At 47.9% G+C, this 20,083-nt stretch overlaps 1 protein-coding gene across 7 annotated transcripts in view; it reads left to right on the top strand.

Moving 5' to 3' along the window:
* Positions 1 to 18,194: 18,194 nt before the first annotated feature.
* The window catches only part of LOC138521088 (copine-5), a 1,203,840-nt gene continuing 1,201,951 nt past the window's right edge, over positions 18,195 to 20,083 (top strand). For 2 of the 7 annotated variants that reach the window (XM_069633647.1, XM_069633649.1), the window contains exon 1: positions 18,198 to 19,144. In XM_069633647.1, coding sequence (XP_069489748.1) covers positions 19,029 to 19,144 — 116 coding nt within the window. In that variant the 5' untranslated portion in view covers positions 18,198 to 19,028. Of the gene's footprint in view, positions 19,145 to 20,083 lie in introns of all 7 variants that reach the window. The other 5 variants (XM_069633650.1, XM_069633651.1, XM_069633646.1 and 2 more) reach the window with 4 other exon arrangements.

Genomic DNA, 20,083 nt, shown 5'->3' with positions numbered 1-20,083 from the left:
AGGTACGACAATTCACAATTCCCCTAAAAATGAAGACAGGACAGAACCTCAAAAACAAGGATGCTTATGTAAATTTGAATTATCAACTCCAACAGCAAGGTTTGTATTTACATCCAACACCACTAGTTGACCTAGAACATGACACCATTTGAATATTGGTGGATATCAGCAACCCTAGAAGTATCATTCTGGGCGCAGACACCTTTATTGGAATGATGGTTGATGCCCAACATTATTCTAATGACTTAGGCATTGAGATCATGGGTCCAATTCCAAATGACTGTTACAACTGTGATGACGATATCCCCCCGGAAAAGATTTTCACCCGGCAAGGGGGGATTTCTTGGTGTACTCTTCCTGCCCTTATGGTGGGGAAGAGGTGACATCAAAAAGGATGAGGTGGTATTTCAAGCAAACAGTGACTACCTCCCCTCCTTGAAACCTCATGTCCAGGCCAACACCATAACAAGAGATCTCTCCACTCAACTGGAGGATACTGCCGAAATTGCAAAACCTGAAGTATTTATAGGCTTTAAGCAGATGGTTAAGAAACCAATCAACCTCGCTGATGCCTGTGAGACCGAAGAGCAGAAGCTGAAACAGGTTTTTTGGAATTTTCAGGAAATCTTTGCAGTGGATTCGTTCGACTGTGGGTACACAGAGATACATTCAACCTCGATACCAACGGACCATGAGATGGCTCCCATATTTGTAAAGCAATACTGGCTGCCTCAAAGGTCTATGGAGTCCCTCACTGAGATTATAAAAAACGTAGAATCCCGTTTTATACTTCATCCAGTCCACAGTAATTTTAAGAACCCGGTACTGGGGAGACTCAAACCCAATGGCAAATGGAGACTTTGTGCAAACCTTAGGGAGTTAAATAAACAGGTCCACATGTCAAGATGGCCCCTTCCCCACATTGATCAGGGACTGGCCCAGATCCAAGGGTCAAAGTTGTATAATGCCATTGACCTGACCAACGATTACTGGACAGTACCTGTGAGTAGGGAAGACAAGTACAAGCTTGCCTTTGCCTTCGGGGGCAGCAATACACGTGGACCCAACCCCCCTTTGGATACATAAACTCTGGCAATTAATTGAACATCTTCCTGCATAAGGCCATGCCTGACTTCGGTGAAAGGGGAAACCTATCTTATGTAGACAATGTTTTAATCAAGAGACCAACTGTGGAGGAAGACATAGCTGAAATATGCTATGTTCTGACCCAGTTGCTGAAAGCCGGAGCAAAACTGTCCTTTCAAAAGGCACAGTGGTGTAAGACCGGCGTGAACTTCTTAAGGCATGAAATCACTCCTGAGGGTCTCAGTCCCCAGGTGAAAAAGGTGGAAGCCTTATTGAAATTAAAAGACCCTACAACTCTGGGTGAACTATGATGCCTTCTTGAACTTACTAATTATAGTAGAAAGCTCATAGAGGACTACGCAGAGGTCACACAACCCTTGGTCTATTTACTAAAGGCCGGGGTCAAGTGGGAGTGGGGTCCAGAGAAATTCGAGGCAGTGAAACAACTAAAGAGAAGCCTTTCCCAAGCCCCTTGTTTAGCTTAACCCATAAAAAAGCAAGGAGTTGTTCTTGGAGACGGGGTTCTCAAATTCTTGCTTAACAGCAGTATTACACCAAAAGCAATACAAGGTCAATAAATTCATCTTGTATGTGAGCAAGACTGTGTCCTCTGTGGAGCAAAAATCCAGTGATTGCGAAAAGGCACTCCTGGCAACGGTGTGGGCATTGAAGAATTACTGCCTGTTCATCCAAGGGTAGCACATCATTGTCAAGACTCCTCAGCAGACCCTGAAATAATTCCAAAGTGACCGAATCCAAACAGGGAACGTGAGTAATTCCTGAATTACTTCCTGGATTCTGTCCATGCAAGGCTTTCCTGTGGAGGTCAGATATGGTCAAAACCAGAAGAATCCCCTAGCGCAATGTTTGGCTGACTTGTATGACTGTGCTCAAGAAAACTGTTTCCAGGAGTATAAAGACCCAAGACAACATGGAGGCGTACCTGACTTCCCTGCACAGAGTCTATGAGGAATACACATGCCAGGGGATACCCACCGTTTATGTGAATGTGTGCTCCTACCATGTTGATAATCACGGGGAAAAATAATTAGTGGCTGGTGTTGGGAATGCCTGGGTAAATGATGCCCCAGAGCCCTCTGCTGGGTACAAAATAGGTCCCCGAAACAGTCAGGTGGCAGAGTTGATGGTGGCACATCAAGCCATTCTCATTGCGATGCAACACCAGCTCAAAGAACTGGTCATGATCACGGATTCAGATTATGTCAGGAATGGGTTTGTGAAGCACCTGATTAATTTGAAAAATCAAGGCATGCTGTGTGCAAATAACAAACCGCTCAAGCATCAGAAATTAATCCAAGCAATTGATGATCTGGTCACCTCTAATGAGATGACCATCTATTTGAAAAAGATTAGAAGTCACTCCAGAATAGAGGGACTAGACAAAACTGGAAATGACCTGGCTGACCAGTTGGCCAAAAACCGAGCCATCCACTGGGATCTCATAGAAACCGAATCCCTGATGGGGAAATCCAGATTGCTGCTTTCACCAGGTTCCAAACACATGCCCAAAATGAACTCTCAACTGCCCAGTGCAGTAAAGAAACCCCAGATGCTGATTTGATTATGGCACAAAGAGGGGACTCAATTATTGGGAAATGTTATCAACATATTGAAGACCCTGTTCATTTTCCTCTGGCCGAATCCAATTATATCGGGAAAGAGGATCTCTGGGTGTTGATGAAGTTTTCCAAAATGTTTTGCATCCAAGACGGTTTGTTGGTACAGAGATCCATCTCTGGATGTGACCAGTGGGTGGTACCTGTCTCATTCTGAAGCCTGATGTTAAATCACACCCATGACGCGGCCACTGTCAGTCATAGGGCATTTCATACAACTTTGGAAATCTTGTGAGAGGTCGCATACTGGCCACACATGGGTCAGGGCCTCGACAAATACTTGAAGGGGTGTCTTGTGTGTGCTCAGTTTCAGCCAGGTTCCCCCACACAAGAGCCCCCCTACAGAAAAGGGGAATGACACTGCCTTGGTCTAATTTGCAAGTAGATTTCATCGGGCCGTGATTCACTCTTCTAGAGGAAACAAATACATGTTGACCGTGACATGGTTGTTAACCAAGTGGGTGGAATGTCTCTGGGCCCCAAATTGCAAGGCAGAAACTGCTGCTGCCCTAATGATCAATCACATCTTCTGCCGTTTTGGCCTTCTCTAAATGATTGAGTTGGACCGAGGAAGTCATTTCACCAATAAGGTTGTGACAAAGATGTGGCAGATACTCGGGGTAAAGAGAAAACTCCACATTGCTTATCACCAAGCCTTGAGTGGGGGAGTTGAGAGGTACAATAAAATGATTGTGGGCATCTTGAAGAAATTTGCATCGGACACTGGACCTAGTTGGGACATCTGACTACCGCTGGTCCTAATGGCCATCAGGTCTACACCATATTCTGCGATATAAATGTCACCATTCGAACTCATGACTGGACAAAAAATGCTACCTCAGCATCTGCTCTACAGAACTCAAGAGCAGACCCTGATCAACGCGTCCATGACTCATGAGAACATTGAGAATTTGGGAAAGCACCTTCAGCATGCTTTTGTTTACGCTCAGCGAAATTTAGAAACGTTGGCAGAGGGGATGAAAACCCACTACGACTTAAAGACCACCAAGAAGGATTACCAAGTGGGAGACAAGGGCTACCTGTACAACTGCCAAAGGAACCAAACCAAGGAGCAGAGGTTCCTCCTCTCCTGGCGCAGCACCTTTGAAATTGTAGATAAAATCTCACCTGTCCCCTATAAGATCCGCATCCCTAAAGGAAGACAGACGGAAGAGAAATGGGTTCACATAAATCAGTTGAAAAGCTGTCATCCCAGACATAACGTGCAACTGATTGAAGAACCCAGTGAGGGTAGAGCCCAGGAACCATCTGAAGAGTAATGGTAAAGAATGGCAACCTGGATGGAGAAAATTGCACATTTACAGGAAGTAGAACAAATTATACATATTTTGAAGTTATTACGAATAATTGTCAGGTTCAAAAATTATGATGCATAAAAAGTAATGTGTATCTTGTTGTTTTGTTGTCAATTCACACGTCGATACTGGGGAAAATAGTGCTGCATGAAATACTTAACCTCTCTTTTGTTCTTGGCAGATTAAATAACTCCTTGCCTCTACAGGCCGGTGGTGGAGCCACCGGAAAGGGAGGTGTCCAGGACCAAATGTCAGATACCGAGGCTTCCTCCCCCAACTCCTCACCTGTTTCTTCCGGAATGGGTTCTGTAAGAGTAGCCTCTGATCTCTTCTGATCCCTCTTCCTTGTGGGAGTCTTGTCCTTTGGTGCTCGGGCCTTTTTATCGTACAGATAGGGTCTGTCCCCTCCGGAGGCCACCTTGGCAGAGATAATCCCTGACCGCGGGGATCCCCAGGGGGCCAGTCCTAGATTCAGGGAAAAAGCACTAAGGCAGAAAAAACCCTGTTCCCAATTGGGTTCTGCTGGGTGGCAATTAGAACTCCTCTCTTCCAATTATGAAAGTTCCATTTGCAGCAGGCAAGGAAGTCCGTTAGACTTGAGAACAAACTCCCCCGCTGATGAATGCTCAGTGTATCCAGGAGAAGTGGAATAATAGAACAGGAGATATAAGAAGCTACTAGAACCAGTGGTTAAGACTAAACAGAATGACAGAGAAAAGTATTAGAAAGGATAAGTAGGTAAAGAATGAAAGAACCCATACAAAGCAGACCGCGAAGACGAACCATTAGGAAGAAGGAAGAAGTATAGAAAGAAACCCACTCACCAGTTTAGAAATGCTCCTTAAGGTCCCAGTGAGCAAGGCTAGCTCGCAAAAACAGAGTGACGGCACCGGTAGCAATATACCCCCGGTACCTACAAGAAATGAAAAGACCAAAAGTGCTCAAAGAATAAAGGCAAGAGTAAGTAAGCACGGCACGGCCCAAAGCAAGCCGATACCGCGTATAGTGCAGTAGAATTTGGGCTGAGGAATACAGAAGGGAATCACTCAGTAGGCGAAAATAGGAAGCCGGAACGGATGAATTTCACGAGAGAATCTCCACACGAACCGAGCGCTGGTAAACAGATACAACGCGTCGGTTTGTGGGAGGAGTCAGCCTATAAAGGGTCGGCGGCCATCTTGGGTGAGGACTGGAGCGTGATCGATCGGCGGCCATCTTGGGTGAGATCGGCGGCCATCTTGGGTGAGGACTGGAGAGTGATCGATCGGCGGCCATCTTGGGTGAGGACTGGAGCGTGATCAAAGCTTCCAGCGCTTCCACAGCCTCCAATTCCTGACAGTATACCCCCTCTTTCTCGGGGCGCCCCCGGGTTTGCCCGGATGGAGTTGATGGAACTTCTGCACCAGACGCGGGGCGTGTAAATGACCTACAGGTTCCCACGTCCTCTCTGCTACTGGATAGTTCTTCCAATGGACCAGATAGTACAACCGCCCTTTGCGGTACTTAGAATCCACCAGATGAGACACCTCGTATTCTTCAGGTGTTGGTTTCACTCGGGCTCGTGTACGGATTACAGGTCTCTTGAAAGGATCCTCCTTATGTTCTTTGAGAAGGGAGACATGAAAGACAGGATGTATCCTTCTGAGGTATTCTGGCATCCTGAGTTTATAAGCAACTGGATTGATTTGTTGTATGATGGAAAATGGCCCAAGGAAACGAGAGGAGAACTTCCCCCTATGAACCCACTTGGGTAGGAATCTGGTGGATAACCAGACTAATTGTCCCACCTTCCAGCTGGGATGGGCTCTCCGACCTTTGTCGGCCCATCTCTTTTGTGAAAGTTGACTTGCTTGGTGTGCCTCCTTAGCGAGTTTGTGAGCTTCTTGCAAGTCCTGTAGAATCGTATCCAGAGTTGGAATCTTGGTTGAAGGCGGACTGAGCCCGGGCAGGTGTTGAGGATGGTAGCCATAGGTACAATAGAAAGGACTCATCTGGATCGAGGTGTGAAGTGAGTTGTTGTAGGCGAATTCCGCTTGCGGGAGAAAGCGATACCATTCTTCCTGCTGGGGACTACAAAAACACCTGAGATACTGCTCTAGATTGGCATTGAGTCTCTCAGTTTGGCCGTTGCTTTGAGGATGGTATCCTGAGGAAAGAGCCTTATGAATCCCGAGAACCTGGCAGAGGGAAGACCAAAATTTTGAGGTAAATTGTGGTCCTCTGTCCGAAACTATGGTCTTAGGTAGACCATGTAGACGGACTATGTCTTGGAGAAATGTTGCAGCCATCTCTGAGGCCGAAGGCACTTGCTTGAAGGCGGAGAAATGTGCCAGCTTGCTAAAGGAATCGACCGTCACCATGATCGTGGTCATTCCGTATGAAGGAGGCAGATCCACAATAAAGTCAGTGGATAAGTGTTCCCATGGGCGATCCGGTAAGGAGTGTTGGTGTAATAACCCCAGAGGTTTTCCTGTTTGATGTTTGTTGGAAGCACATATTGAACAAGTAGAGACATACTGACCTACGTCCCTTCGTAGGGTAGGCCACCAGAATCCTCTCCGGACCAAATCAAAAGTCTTCCTAATACCAGAATGCCCTGTCAGGGGGGTGTCATGACACCAAGAAAGTATCTGTTCTTGCAGCTTCTTTGTGGGGATATAGAGGGCTCCTTCATGATAAAACAACCCGTCCTTTTCCTGTTTAGTAGATAGCGGAAATTCCGCACACGTCTGATAATGAGGGATTAGATCTTGAAGAAACGAAACCGTAGAAGCCAACACAGTGAGATGTGGTAAAACCAGTTCATGTCCTATATAGGATCCGGATGGATCTCCTAGGCTTCTAGATAAGGCGTCTGCCTTCTTGTTTTCTGTGCCTGGTATGTAAGTCATCATGAAGTCGTATTGTAGGAAAAAATACGCCCATCTGGCATGTCTGGCGTTGGAACATTCCAATTGTTGTAAGACCCGTAGGTTGCGGTGGTCAGTTCGAATAGTGAAAGGATGTGTGGCTCCTTGCAGGAGGTGTCTCCATTCTTGGCAGGCCAGCTTTATTGCCAAAAGTTCCTTTTCGATAACCGAGTAGTTTCGCTCACTACTAGTTAAAGTCTTGGAATAGTATGCGATCGGATGTTCATAGCTGTCTTCTGCCTCTTGAAGTAATACTGCCCCTACTGCCCCCGTAGAAGCATCAGTTTCCAGAATAAAGGGCTTAGTCTGATCTGGTTGAACCAAGATGGGTGCTGTAGAAAAGCAATCCTTTAAAAAGTCGAATGCTTTTCGAGGTTCACCGTCAAAAGCAAATCTAACACCCTTCTTCAACAAGGAGGTCAGAGGGAGTACTTTTTTGGAATAATTGGGAATGAACCTCCTATAAAAATTTGCCAATCCTAGAAACCCTTGCAGTTCCTTGATGTTGGTAGGATCTTTCCAGTTTCTTATGGCCTTTACCTTATTAGCATCCATTTCAACGCCTTCCTTGGACAATACGAAACCCAAGTAGGACACCCTCTTGGATTCAAATGAACACTTCTCTGGTTTTACTAGCAGATAGTGAGACTGCAAACGTTGTAAAACTAGTCGGACCAATGATCTGTGCTCAGACAAGGACTTGGAGTAGATCAGGATGTCGTCCAGGTACACCACTACCGACACAAACAGCATGTCAGCGAAAACCTTGTCCATGTACCTTTGGAAGACGGCTGGTGCGTTTACTAGACCAAAGGGCATCACACAATATTCATAGAGCCCGAATGGGGTGCGAAAAGCCGTCTTCCACTCGTCTCCTTGTCTGATTCGCAAGAGGTGATAGGCGCCTCTCAGGTCAAGCTTCGTGAAGTACTCAGCCCCTTCTACAGCCTCCAAGACGTCCCGAATCAAGGGCATGGGATATCTATCCCGGACAGTGACCTTGTTGAGACCCCTGTAGTCTATACAAGGACGAAGTTCTGTCGAGTCCTTTTTTGGAATGAAGAAAAGGGAGGCCCCACATGAAGATTTGGATTCTTGAATGAGTCCGTTCTGCAAATTTGCATCTAGATACTCTCTTAACGCCTTCCTTTCCGGTAGTGACAAAGGGTACATTCTTCCGAACGGTACTACTGCTTCCGGTATAAGATCGATACAGCAATCCTCTGTTCTATGGGGTGGTAGTTGTCTAGGAATTATGTCCATGAATACCTCTGAAAAGTCCTGGTAATGTAAGGGTACTGAGGCCACTGTGACTGGCTTCTGGATACTTCTCCTGCGGTCTATGGTGTGGGGAGCGTTACACAAGGTCATACAGTGTTTTTCACAGAACTTAGAATTGAAAGAAACTCGGTTTGCAGTCCAATCTATGTGAGGGTTGTGTCTTCTTAACCAAGGAATCCCTAATACCAATGGAAAATGAGCAGCTCGGATCTGATCAAACACCAGGAACTCTTCATGTTGACCTAACCTCACCCTTCATGGAACAGTTTCCAATGTGATGGGTCCGGAAGACAAGGGTCTACCATCAACCCCTTCTACCGGAATCGGGGTGATCTTGGTTTTGGCGGGTACCAAGTGCTCTGTAGCCCACTTGGAGTCGATGAAGTTTCCCGCTGCTCCACAATCCAACATGGCGAACACCTCTGTGGGAGCTTCTTCTGTTAACCATAGGTCCACTCTGAACACCATTAAACTGTTATCTTCCGGGGTATTCACTGCTCTTGTGTAGCTGCAAGGGTGCTTGTTACCTCCCCCGAGACTTCCCTTGCTATAGATCGGGGGCGGAAGTTTCCCTGTCGACGAGGAGGGACTTCAGTGCATTCTCTCAACAAATGTGTCGAAGAGCCACAGTACATGCATAGACCTGCCTCTCTCCTCCTTCTTCTTTCTTCTGGCGTCAGAGGACCACGGGCAGCTCCAATCTGCATAGGCTCATCTGTAGCAGGGTTGGCTCTAGGTGGAGGAGTAGGGTTAGGTTGTGAGAAGCTTCGGTTTCTTCTTCTCTCAGATCTTCTTTCTTGCAGACGAGATTCAATCTGAAGGGACAATGTCACTAGCTCCTGAAAAGATGCAGGACGGGCTACTCTGGCTAGTTCATCTTTGATCTCGTCCTGGAGACCTCTTCTGTAGATGGTTTGCTGGGCGGAATCAGGCCAATCTGCCTTGGCTGCTAGCCTCTGGAAGCGAGTTAGATAGGTTTGGACGTCTGTATTTCCTTGTTTGATGTCTAGGATTGCTTCCAAGGATGAATAGAATATTTCTGGCCTATCAAACCTTTCACTGAAAAGTTCCGTAAAACGGTCATAATCACTCAGAAGGGGATCGTTTCGGGTGACAATGGGTGTAGCCCATGAAAGAGCATTTCCGGTAAGATTGGCTATAATGAACCCAACCTTTGATCTGGCTGTCTCAAAGGCGTGAGGTCGGAAGGCGAAATACACCCTGCAAGCGTCAAGGAATTCCTTCAGATCTCCTGGATGTCCGTTGTATTTGCCAAAGGAAAAGGGCATCGTAGGCAGGTCCCCGCGATCATCCCGATGTAACACCACTTGCTGTCGGAGGGCTACGTTCTCTGTTCGCAGGGCCTGCACCTCCATAGTAAGGTTCTGCAGAGCAGCCACCAACTCCTGATACTGCTCGAGTGACGCCATGAAGGATCTTGGGCGTTGTATTCTGTCAGATACCGAGGCTTCCTCCCCCAACTCCTCACCTGTTTCTTCCGGAATGGGTTCTGTAAGAGTAGCCTCTGATCTCTTCTGATCCCTCTTCCTTGTGGGAGTCTTGTCCTTTGGTGCTCGGGCCTTTTTATCGTACAGATAGGGTCTGTCCCCTCCGGAGGCCACCTTGGCAGAGATAATCCCTGACCGCGGGGATCCCCAGGGGGCCAGTCCTAGATTCAGGGAAAAAGCACTAAGGCAGAAAAAACCCTGTTCCCAATTGGGTTCTGCTGGGTGGCAATTAGAACTCCTCTCTTCCAATTATGAAAGTTCCATTTGCAGCAGGCAAGGAAGTCCGTTAGACTTGAGAACAAACTCCCCCGCTGATGAATGCTCAGTGTATCCAGGAGAAGTGGAATAATAGAACAGGAGATATAAGAAGCTACTAGAACCAGTGGTTAAGACTAAACAGAATGACAGAGAAAAGTATTAGAAAGGATAAGTAGGTAAAGAATGAAAGAACCCATACAAAGCAGACCGCGAAGACGAACCATTAGGAAGAAGGAAGAAGTATAGAAAGAAACCCACTCACCAGTTTAGAAATGCTCCTTAAGGTCCCAGTGAGCAAGGCTAGCTCGCAAAAACAGAGTGACGGCACCGGTAGCAATATACCCCCGGTACCTACAAGAAATGAAAAGACCAAAAGTGCTCAAAGAATAAAGGCAAGAGTAAGTAAGCACGGCACGGCCCAAAGCAAGCCGATACCGCGTATAGTGCAGTAGAATTTGGGCTGAGGAATACAGAAGGGAATCACTCAGTAGGCGAAAATAGGAAGCCGGAACGGATGAATTTCACGAGAGAATCTCCACACGAACCGAGCGCTGGTAAACAGATACAACGCGTCGGTTTGTGGGAGGAGTCAGCCTATAAAGGGTCGGCGGCCATCTTGGGTGAGGACTGGAGCGTGATCGATCGGCGGCCATCTTGGGTGAGATCGGCGGCCATCTTGGGTGAGGACTGGAGAGTGATCGATCGGCGGCCATCTTGGGTGAGGACTGGAGCGTGATCAAAGCTTCCAGCGCTTCCACAGCCTCCAATTCCTGACACCAAAACCTAAAAATCTGAAAAGATTGGAGTGCAGATCAAAGCACCACTCTCTCAGGACAAGGAAAAGAGTAGTCATGCTCTAAAGGCGACCCCTGGAACAAACCCAAGCCACAGGGCAACGGACACCCCAGTCCCTCCTTGCTCTTCTCTCTGTCTCATTAATCAAAAATCCAGGAGGGGGGACATGTGGGGTGAAATATAGCCTCTGGATGCCAGAATTACAGAGGCCAATGTCAGTTATGAGGGCTAACTAAAATACAAGGCCTGGGCAGAAATAAGGTTGGATATAAGACCTAGTGAACATAAATCACAAAGGAAAGAAAGTGGGCCTCAATTTCAAAATACGAATATATTCGAAATGCCTTTCATGAAGGAAGCAAAAGACACGTGGCAATAATGTTTTGACAAATCCATGGAGAGCTGCACTGATATTTGATGACACCACAGTGCACAGTATCTTCAATGGGATGCCAGAATTCTGCTTCCAGCAGCTGCAGTGAAACAGAACATTTTACATGTAAATTAAATAAAAGAATGTCATTTTTGTTTTTCCCTCATCTAGGTTAATAATATGCTCAGCAAAATGCTCGCCAGACTTTAAAGCTCATACACATGGACAATTTCAAAGCAAACATGCATGTATTTTTGAAACTATGTGCCTTTTAAGATGTTATTTAAAATTCATTCATGTACGAGTTTACAGGCTGTTTGTGGCAGATGTGCCTCAGATGTGAAACTAAACTCCAGGACCTCCCTCTATTTCCCTGGAGATTTAGACCTGGTTGTCTTCATTCATCAGTGCCCTTCCTTAAAAATACAAGCAGGAATACTTATGAGATCAGAAATGCAGTGAGAGCCACCAGATAAAGGCAGGTCTGTTCTGCAGCACTTCTGATAAAAAGAATCCATTAGGGGCCATTAGGCAGCTCTGCTTACATCATGTGCCTAAAGAGAAGAAGTGAAACTTTAAAAAGGTGGGGGACCAGCAAAGGAGGAGTGAAACTGCACCTTGATTTAAAATGGAAGAAACACATTTTATCGCATAAAATTGACAACGTACATCGCAGAACAGTCATCCCAGACTTTTAATAAAGGTGACAGTCAACACCTTCTAACCATTCTAAAACAATTGTGGTGGGATAAAAACAACTAAAGTTATTAATAAAAATATGATTTGAGCCAGAGATGCCAAAGTTGATCAAAGCGTGCCAATAATAATTAATATGACGCCCGTAAATTGGCATATTTTCACTGATATAGTTCCTGGGTAAATGAAGAAAAACAGTATCTCTGCACAGAAAGGATGTGCAGGCTTCAGACTAGTCTCATCTGATTCACTTTAAAATGTAGTTATTGTAAATGTATCCATACATGTAAAGATTAGAAAATTCAGGATACTTGCCAAATTAAGATATTTTGAGTTCAAAAACATGACCGAGCCCATCTGTCAAAGTGGGATGCTGAAGCTCTCTCCTCCCTCAGTTAACCCAAAGCTCTCCCGCATCCCCTTGTCCTATCAGCATAGAGATGGGAGGGGGTAATGATAACCAACCAATCCCATGCACGAGAATCATGACAAATCTGATGTAATTTGCCATATAAGTAAGCTAGTTTGCATCAGGGCTGGAGTTCTTCCAACAATTCTGAGAGGCGACCTGCTGCTGAAACCTGGCAAATAACTTCCCAGCAGAGATACCTAAGTCTTGCATTGGAGACAGGAGCCAGGAGACATAGAAGCTGATTTGGACCCCTTGGAGGAAAGAAAGGAGACCCTTGACTGACCCCCTTTCTGTCCCAGCGGTGTGTTCTGATGCTCCATGATGCCCAGTCCAGACCTCTCCGGTAAGTAGAACTACCCCCAAAGCCAAGATTGTGTAGGCCCTATATTCTTCCAGCATTTTTTTAGTTTGTTCCCAATTGAAAATATTATGTTTGTTTGTGTAGACCCCTAGCATATTAATCAAAGTAAATCAATTAATTAATTCCCCTATTGAATTCACAGGATCTGTATTGTTGGCATTCAAAACCAACAATCTTTTCCCTGCTGTGTTTTGAACCGGAATAGACTGAAAGAACTGTCAAAAGAATTAATCCCAGGCCTTGTTCCACGTCTGCGGGCAGGGTGTAAAAACAAAATTCCTCATTGATCCCCTTCATGTTAAATCAGAAGTGGGAAGCCTAGTAGTGCCTGTGCATAGGCAAAGTGCAAAACGAAATTGCCCCTGTGTACCCATTGTGCTCTGCAAAACAAATTTCCCTTGCTGTTCATTCTTTTTCACATTGCATCTGTGATTCCAACCCAAAATCGATTTACCCCTTGTGCTCTGAAAAACGAATTTTCCCATTTGCATTTTCTGTCTTCCATTGCATCTGTGATTCCAACCCAAAACCGATTTTCCCATTCTGTTCTGACCAAAACCCTAAAATCCTGTGTGTTATTGTTGGGTGTAGCAAAATAAATGTTTCCCCGTTGCCTTTCTGTTTCCCATATTGGTTCTGTGATAAGATATCCAACAATCCGATTTTCCCATTGTGTGCTGACCAAAACCCCAAAGCCCTGCCTGCTCTTTTTAAGTGTGGCAAAACACATTTTCATTGCTTTTCTTCCTTTCATATTATTCCTGTGAGTAAGACCCCACATTTGATATTCCCAGTGTGTTCCCACTCCCTGCCACTGCCTTCCATTCAAAGGAAACAAGCCAAATTGATGTTTGGAGGGTGAGGGTTGCTGGGAGAAAAGCATAACCCCATTTGAAATCACTGTGTGTGTTGGACTGTTCTTTTCTTGCATAGCTTGGAGATTTAAAAGGAATTCATTGTGACATCATATCTCTATGTTCGTGCCTTTAAGGAAGCTATTTTGTTTCTGTGTTGCACAACATTGGTGGCTGATGTCATCTATTTGTGATATTTGGCTAAATTAATTAATTAATACATATAATCTTAATACAAAGCGGCCTGGTTCCTAGTCCATTGTGGCACCGGGTATTTGTTGGGCAAAGACGGGTTGGAGGCCTTACAAAAAGAACCTGAAATATATCAAGGCACTATATTGGGCGCCACATTAATTGTGGCAGAAAGAGCACCCTGAATTGGGTGTGACTATGTAATAAAGCGCGACAGGTTGGACATCAGATTGTTACAAAAGTATGTAAGGGGAGACCTGATCTAACCAAAAACATTTTCTGAACAGGTGAGGAAGCATGCATGTCGGCATGGATTGTAGGACACTCCTTTGTGTCATGAACTGGGACCTGGCTGGAAGATACAGGAAAAGGCCTACATGTCAGGAAGACAATCACAGCCTGGTGGGTTTACCTGGGCATGTTATGGGAAGCTATCATTGATTAACTTTCAGATTTGCTTTGCTTTAGGGACTCCCTCATCCCCTGAGTATCTCTTAATGCACGTAGGGGGCAACGACCTGGCCGAACTGGGGAGAAGACCGCTAACCACATGTGCACATCATTACCAGGCATAGCACAATGTTGCAGGGAGACAGAGGTCTTTGTATCAGAAATACTTCCAAGAAGCCAATGGTGGGAGGCAACTCCAACACGTCAATTGGCATAGCCAGAAGAAACCTGAATAAGGGATTAGCGGGTTCCTGCAAGGGCAGGGGCCTACATTTAATCGGGCACAGGGGTACACCATTTAGCACGCCCGAATTGTTTCACAAAGCTGGGGTGCACCTGTCAATGAAAGGAATAGGACTTTTTTCAGCAGGCATCCACAATGCATTGGCAGAGAGAGTATGTAAGTAAAGTTCTTTTGAGGGCACCTGAGCGGCTGTAGACCCACTCAGGGGTGGCGGCGCGGGTAAGGGAGAGTCTGACCTAGCACAAAAAGAGAAGGTGCCAGCCAGAATGGCCACAAGACCCACTTACACAGACCTGTGGCTTTGGACTGCAAACAGTAACACTTGCCCAAAAGGCCATTCCTCCTCCACTGTGGGAGGGGCAAGACAGGTCTTGGTGGGAGGTCCGTGCCAGCCCGCGCTTTCAACAATATCCCCTCCCCAGGTTCAGCGGCCCCCCGAGGTTTCCCTTCAGCAGGATGCAAGGCATCCTGGCACCAGGTATTTGAAGTACAAGGTGTCATGACACCTTGCACTTAAAAGAAAATGGAAACGGGGGAAGCAGGGAAATGGAGCAGAAAGGGACAGTTGCACTGTGCCACTACTCAGGCAATTGTGAATAGGCTGTACAGCGGGGGAGATTGAATAGAAAGGAAGCAAGCGGGACGGGAAGAGAGCTGTGGATCCGAGGGGAGGGGAGCTATCTTTCCTCATCTCGTGCCTGGTGGCAGAGAAGAAGAGAACTGCTCTGATGTCGGATCGTGGAGCTGTGGAGCCGAGAGAAGCTATCTTTCCTGATCTAAAGCCAGGTGGCAGTAGAAATGAGAACTGCCTCTTCTCGAATCTTATGGCTGTGGAGCGAGGAGAGCTCTCTCTCTCGCTCAACACCCTTTCTCCCCTTCTGCCTCCCTTCCCTCATCTCTCTCTCTCTCTGCCTCCGCCTGCCTCTCTCGCTCTCCCCTTCTCTCCCTCTCTCCCTCCCCATCTCTCCCTTTCCTTCTCTCTCTCCCTCTCTCTCTCTCTCGCTTTTTATCTCCCTCGCTCGCCCTCTCTCTCCCATTCTCTCCCTCGCCCCCCCTTCTCTCTCACTTTCTCTCCCCCCTTATTCTCTCTCCCATGCTCTCTCGTCATCTCCCTCCCATTCTCTCTCCCCCTTTTGTCCCTTGCCCCCTCCCCTTCTCTCTCCCCCTCGCTCTCCCTCTCTCTCCCTGCCCTCTGCCCCCTCCTCCCTCTCCCTCTGCTTCTCTCTCTCTCCCTCTTTCTCCCTCCCTCTCCCCTTCTCTTTCTCTCCCCTTCTCTCTCTCTCTCTCTCTCTCTACCCTTCTCTCTCTATCCGTCTCCCTATCTCCCCTTCTCTCTCTCCCTTCCCTTCTCTCTCTCTCTCCCTCCTTCTCCCTCCCCCTTCTCTTTCTCTCTTCCCCTCTCCCCTTCTCTCTCCCTTTCTCTCTCTCTCTCTCTTTCTCTCCCTCCCCTTCTCTCACTCCTTCTCTCTCCCCTTGCCCCTCCTCCCTATCTCCCCCCTCTCTCACCTTCTCTCTCTCTTTCCCTCTCTCCCCTTCTCCCTCTCCTGCCCTTGTCTCTCGGCCTCTCTCTCTCCCCTTCTCTCTCTCTTTCTCTCCCCCCTCACTCTCTCTCCATCTCCCTCCCCTCTCCCCCTTCTGTCCCTCACCCCCTTCTCCCTCCCCTTCTCTCTCTCCCTATTTCCCCTTCTCTCTACCACTCCTGTCCCCTCGCTTTCCCTCTCTCTCTCCTTCTGCCTCTCCCTCTCCCTCTCCTTCCCTTCTCTCTCTCTCTCTCTCTCTCTCTCACTCACCCCCACCCCTCTCCCTCTCTCTCCCCTGTCTCGTTTTTCCCCCTGGTCCGATGCTGTGCGCTGGCCCCCAGTTCTCGCTTTTCTGTTTTCTAATCGGAGAGCTGTGGAAGTCAGGGGAGCTGAGAGCTCGGCATTGGCTATCTTCTCATCATTCTGATTTGACAGTTGGCTGTGGGGCAGAGGAAACCTGCGCCCCCCCCCTCCTCACCCAACCCCCTCCCCCTCTCTCTCTTTCTTGCTCCGCTGTGGAAGAGAGCAGAGTTGAATCCTTTGCCAGCCTGCACTTGCTTTATGATCTGAGGGGGAGCGCCCGTCTCTTGCCCTGGTGACTCATTGCGATCTCTGCATCGTAGCTAGAATGTGAAGGAGGGCACGGGGCAGGCGTTTGCCAGGCCAGCCTCTCACCGCACTCGACCGCAGGAACCACCGCGAACGGCCATCTCTTCGATGAGATATAGCGCTAAAGTGGCTCTCAAAACGGCGCCAGAAACCACTCGAGGCAATACAGCGACAACCCATAGTGATCACAGAGCATCTTTTTAGCGCTCCGACACCACCTAAATGGCCCCGGGCGCTAAGAAAACAAAAAATAGCATCTACTGTGCCTTATGGCTACCACGGGGCAATATCGGGGTGCTGGTCAACTCACGGCTTAGAGTCCGCCGGCATGAACTCGGGGTGTCCGGATTTTCTAGGCACATTTTTTTCTGCACTTTAAATTCCCGGTTTCAGTGTTCTGTTTTGACACGCGCCCCCTTTAGCTCAATACTTCTGGAAAAACGTGGCTCAACACGCGCTCATGACCCTCTCGCAGGGCGAGATGTGTCTATGATTCTTCGCACATTTTTGAGGGAGCGCTGGCTATCGGGACTCTAACCCTGCCGCAGCTCTTCAGCTTATTGAAAGCTTTGCCTTGAACCCCTGAAATAAACGGACGTTTCCCAGAGAGCCGCGCCCTTTACCTGTCTCTCGATTCTTAGCTGAACCCCCTCTTCTAGGGCTGTTGGGGTGGGTGAGAGAGACACACAGTATGGAGCCCACAACAAACCCCCTCCACCTCTCGCCTTCTCTCCGGCCGGGAGGGGGGGAGGAGGGGCTCAGCCCCGAACTGATTCTACCAGCGTGTGCCTGGGCCCCTGGGCGTCCCTGGGTGGCTGTACGGCGATTTGAATTTCAATGCCTTCGTGCGCTGTACATTCCATAGAATTGTGATTGAGGCTTCTTAGTTTCCCTAACAAATTCGCCAAATGCCCCCCGCTCCGCATTTCACACTCAATTCATGTATTTGCCAAATACTATAGGCGAGTTTGGAGGAGTGGCAAGGGGGTACTGGAAGTAACACATTACTTTATCACGAAATAGAAACACATCAGGTCCCGCGCCCGGTTGGTGACCAGCTTTTCAAAAATGTAAGACTAACAGTAGCTTTTTTTTAAATGTAAATTTCCATAGCGACTCTCTGCTCCTCTGTGCGTTTCATGGCACTAGATGCGCTGTTTTGAATTTCCTCAATATCCCCATCGTTTAGTGCTGGGGGAGCATTTGTGTTCCAGTAGCCCACTTGTCCGCTATCAATGGGTTTTAATCTCTGCTCGCCCGCTTGCTCACATTCTGTGATCCTGGGCAACATGTACTCGCCAACCCATATCCCAGGTACCCATTTTGCAAACTCGGAGCGCGAAGAGAAGTCACCTGTTCGCCGCTGCCTTAAAACACAGCACGTTTACATTGCTCCCGTCTCCGTTTATCTGCGAATCGCTTCGAGGCTAGGCTCCAGTGAAATCGATCGGAACAAAGATAAAAGTTACATTCGCCCGCACGTCCAAGAGTCCGCACGAGTTGGGTCTAGGGGGAGAGCTCGCTGGCAGATGCTGGCACGCGTCTGGCGCTTCAGCTTCCCGCATCTGCTGGAGGGGGCCGTGCAGAGTGTGGTGGCCCCAGCACGCTCTTATTGTCTGCTAAATGCTGCAAAGGCCGTTCTTGATGCATCGTTATTACACATCTACACACGCGCGCACACACACACACACACACACACACACAGCGCGCAGCCCTGCACGCACCGCATTGCGAGCATCTCCCGTGCAGCCTCGCCCGTCGGCGTGATCGGTCAGATCCCCTGCCCCTGTTCGCTCTATAGCTGACCCTCTGCACACCCGCAGCTTCCGCGTGGGTCTACTTTCTGGGGTGATCCCCCCTCCATAAAGGAGCAGCGGCGAGAGAGGGGCTGCACCGGCAGCCTGGCGCCTGGCCGTGCTCCACCTCTTCCACGCTGCCGTCGGAATGTATTCCTCTGCAGGCTGAGGGAGGACGGGATCTTGGAGGGAGGGGGCTTATGGGGGCTTTTGATGTGGAGCACCAGCCCTCGAGACGTCAAACTTGAGCTTGCCGGGCATCTTGCGCTGGTGGCTGGCGCAGTGGGGCCGATCCCTGCGCTTTCTGGCACAGGCGGAGGCGGAGCTAGAGACACGGCATTCAAGTGGCCAGACTATTATTAGAAAGAGGCAGACACGGTGAGAAGCGAGTGACTGGAGCATCATTCCGACTGGTGCTGCTGGTGTTGGTGATCTCCTAACCTGCCCTACCTGGACAAGCCAATCACATCTCCTCACTGGAGCCAACAAGCTAGCCAGATCGCGCCACCAGAGTACCGGTTGGGTTGCATTGAGGTGCGGTTGGGTCTTTTGGTGGTTCCGGCACCCAGTCTTACAGAGAAGTTGCGACCCACTTGATTTTTTTTTTTAAGACCCCCTATGCCCTCCTCTTGGCTTCCTCGTTGAGATCGCGTCTCCTCTCTTCTTCGGAAGAGAGGGGCGACGAGAGGGTAGGAAACATTACTTGCTTGGCCGAAAGAGACTGGGTCTGGATGCCAATGGACGACGACGAGATGGACAAGCTGGACGACATGGCATCCGTCAGCGATTTTGACCCCATATCGGGCAACATCCCAGCCACGAAGGTGGAAATCACGGTTTCGTGCAGGTAAGATGAGCTGCGCGTGGAACGCTGAGCGTGGCAGCATGGTCCACCAATAGGTCTAAGGGTCCACCTACCACCTGTCGGGAGAATAGACAATGTCTATATTGTCATTCCATAAGTTGCCAGGGGAAAAAGTATGTTCCATGCACCTGCAAATGCATGTGTAGAGTAGCGTTGGCTTCCGTCAACAAGACCATTCACAAATATATTAGTCCATAAGCCATGCTTGAGAATTTCCTATTGAGCTGTGGGTTCTTAATAATAACAATAATGATAACTTGTTTTATGTAGTAGTTAAGTCCTCATTGGTTACACCAATTCTCAACTGACAAATGATTACTGTACACTGTCTTAGATTCGGATACCAAACTCTGTTTTAATTGGGTTCCTAGGCTTTACGACCCCAGAGATATGCCGTTGCAATTACCTTAATTCATCCTCATTTCATTTGATGTTATTTGATTTAACAGCCCCTTTTTTCATCGACATCTTTCATCTTCCAGTTTTGACCTCAATTGCACATTTGGTTGTCCATGAGACGCGTAACACGCGCGCCTAGCTGAGATCAGGACACTGCAGCCCGCTCGCTAATCATGTATCTCGTTGCAAATCGTGCCCTTCCACTTAGCCCTGGGGACCGGGGCTATTGATATTTCATCAGAAAGTGCCTTTGCAGAGACTAACAGGAGATATGAGAACCTTGGTGCCCCGGCGCGCGCCTCCTGAGCTGCTCCCCATGGTGTCGTTGAAAAGAAATAAACCTGCATTAAAATGCACTGCTATGTGGAATCTGACCTATTGGTTTGACCTGGGGTTCTCAAAATTCATAGTCGAGAGCAAAAAAATAATCATGGTCATTCACGCTGTGATACTCAAGGGAAGATATTATGGAAAATTGAATGCTAGGCAGTTCTCTATATTGCCCTGAATCTGTAAAGAACC

Source organism: Ambystoma mexicanum, chromosome 13 (genome assembly GCF_040938575.1).
Source record: "Ambystoma mexicanum isolate Mex_15411 chromosome 13, UKY_AmexF1_1, whole genome shotgun sequence".
NCBI classification, from domain to species: domain Eukaryota; kingdom Metazoa; phylum Chordata; class Amphibia; order Caudata; family Ambystomatidae; genus Ambystoma; species Ambystoma mexicanum.
This window is presented reverse-complemented; position numbering and strand designations above follow the sequence as displayed.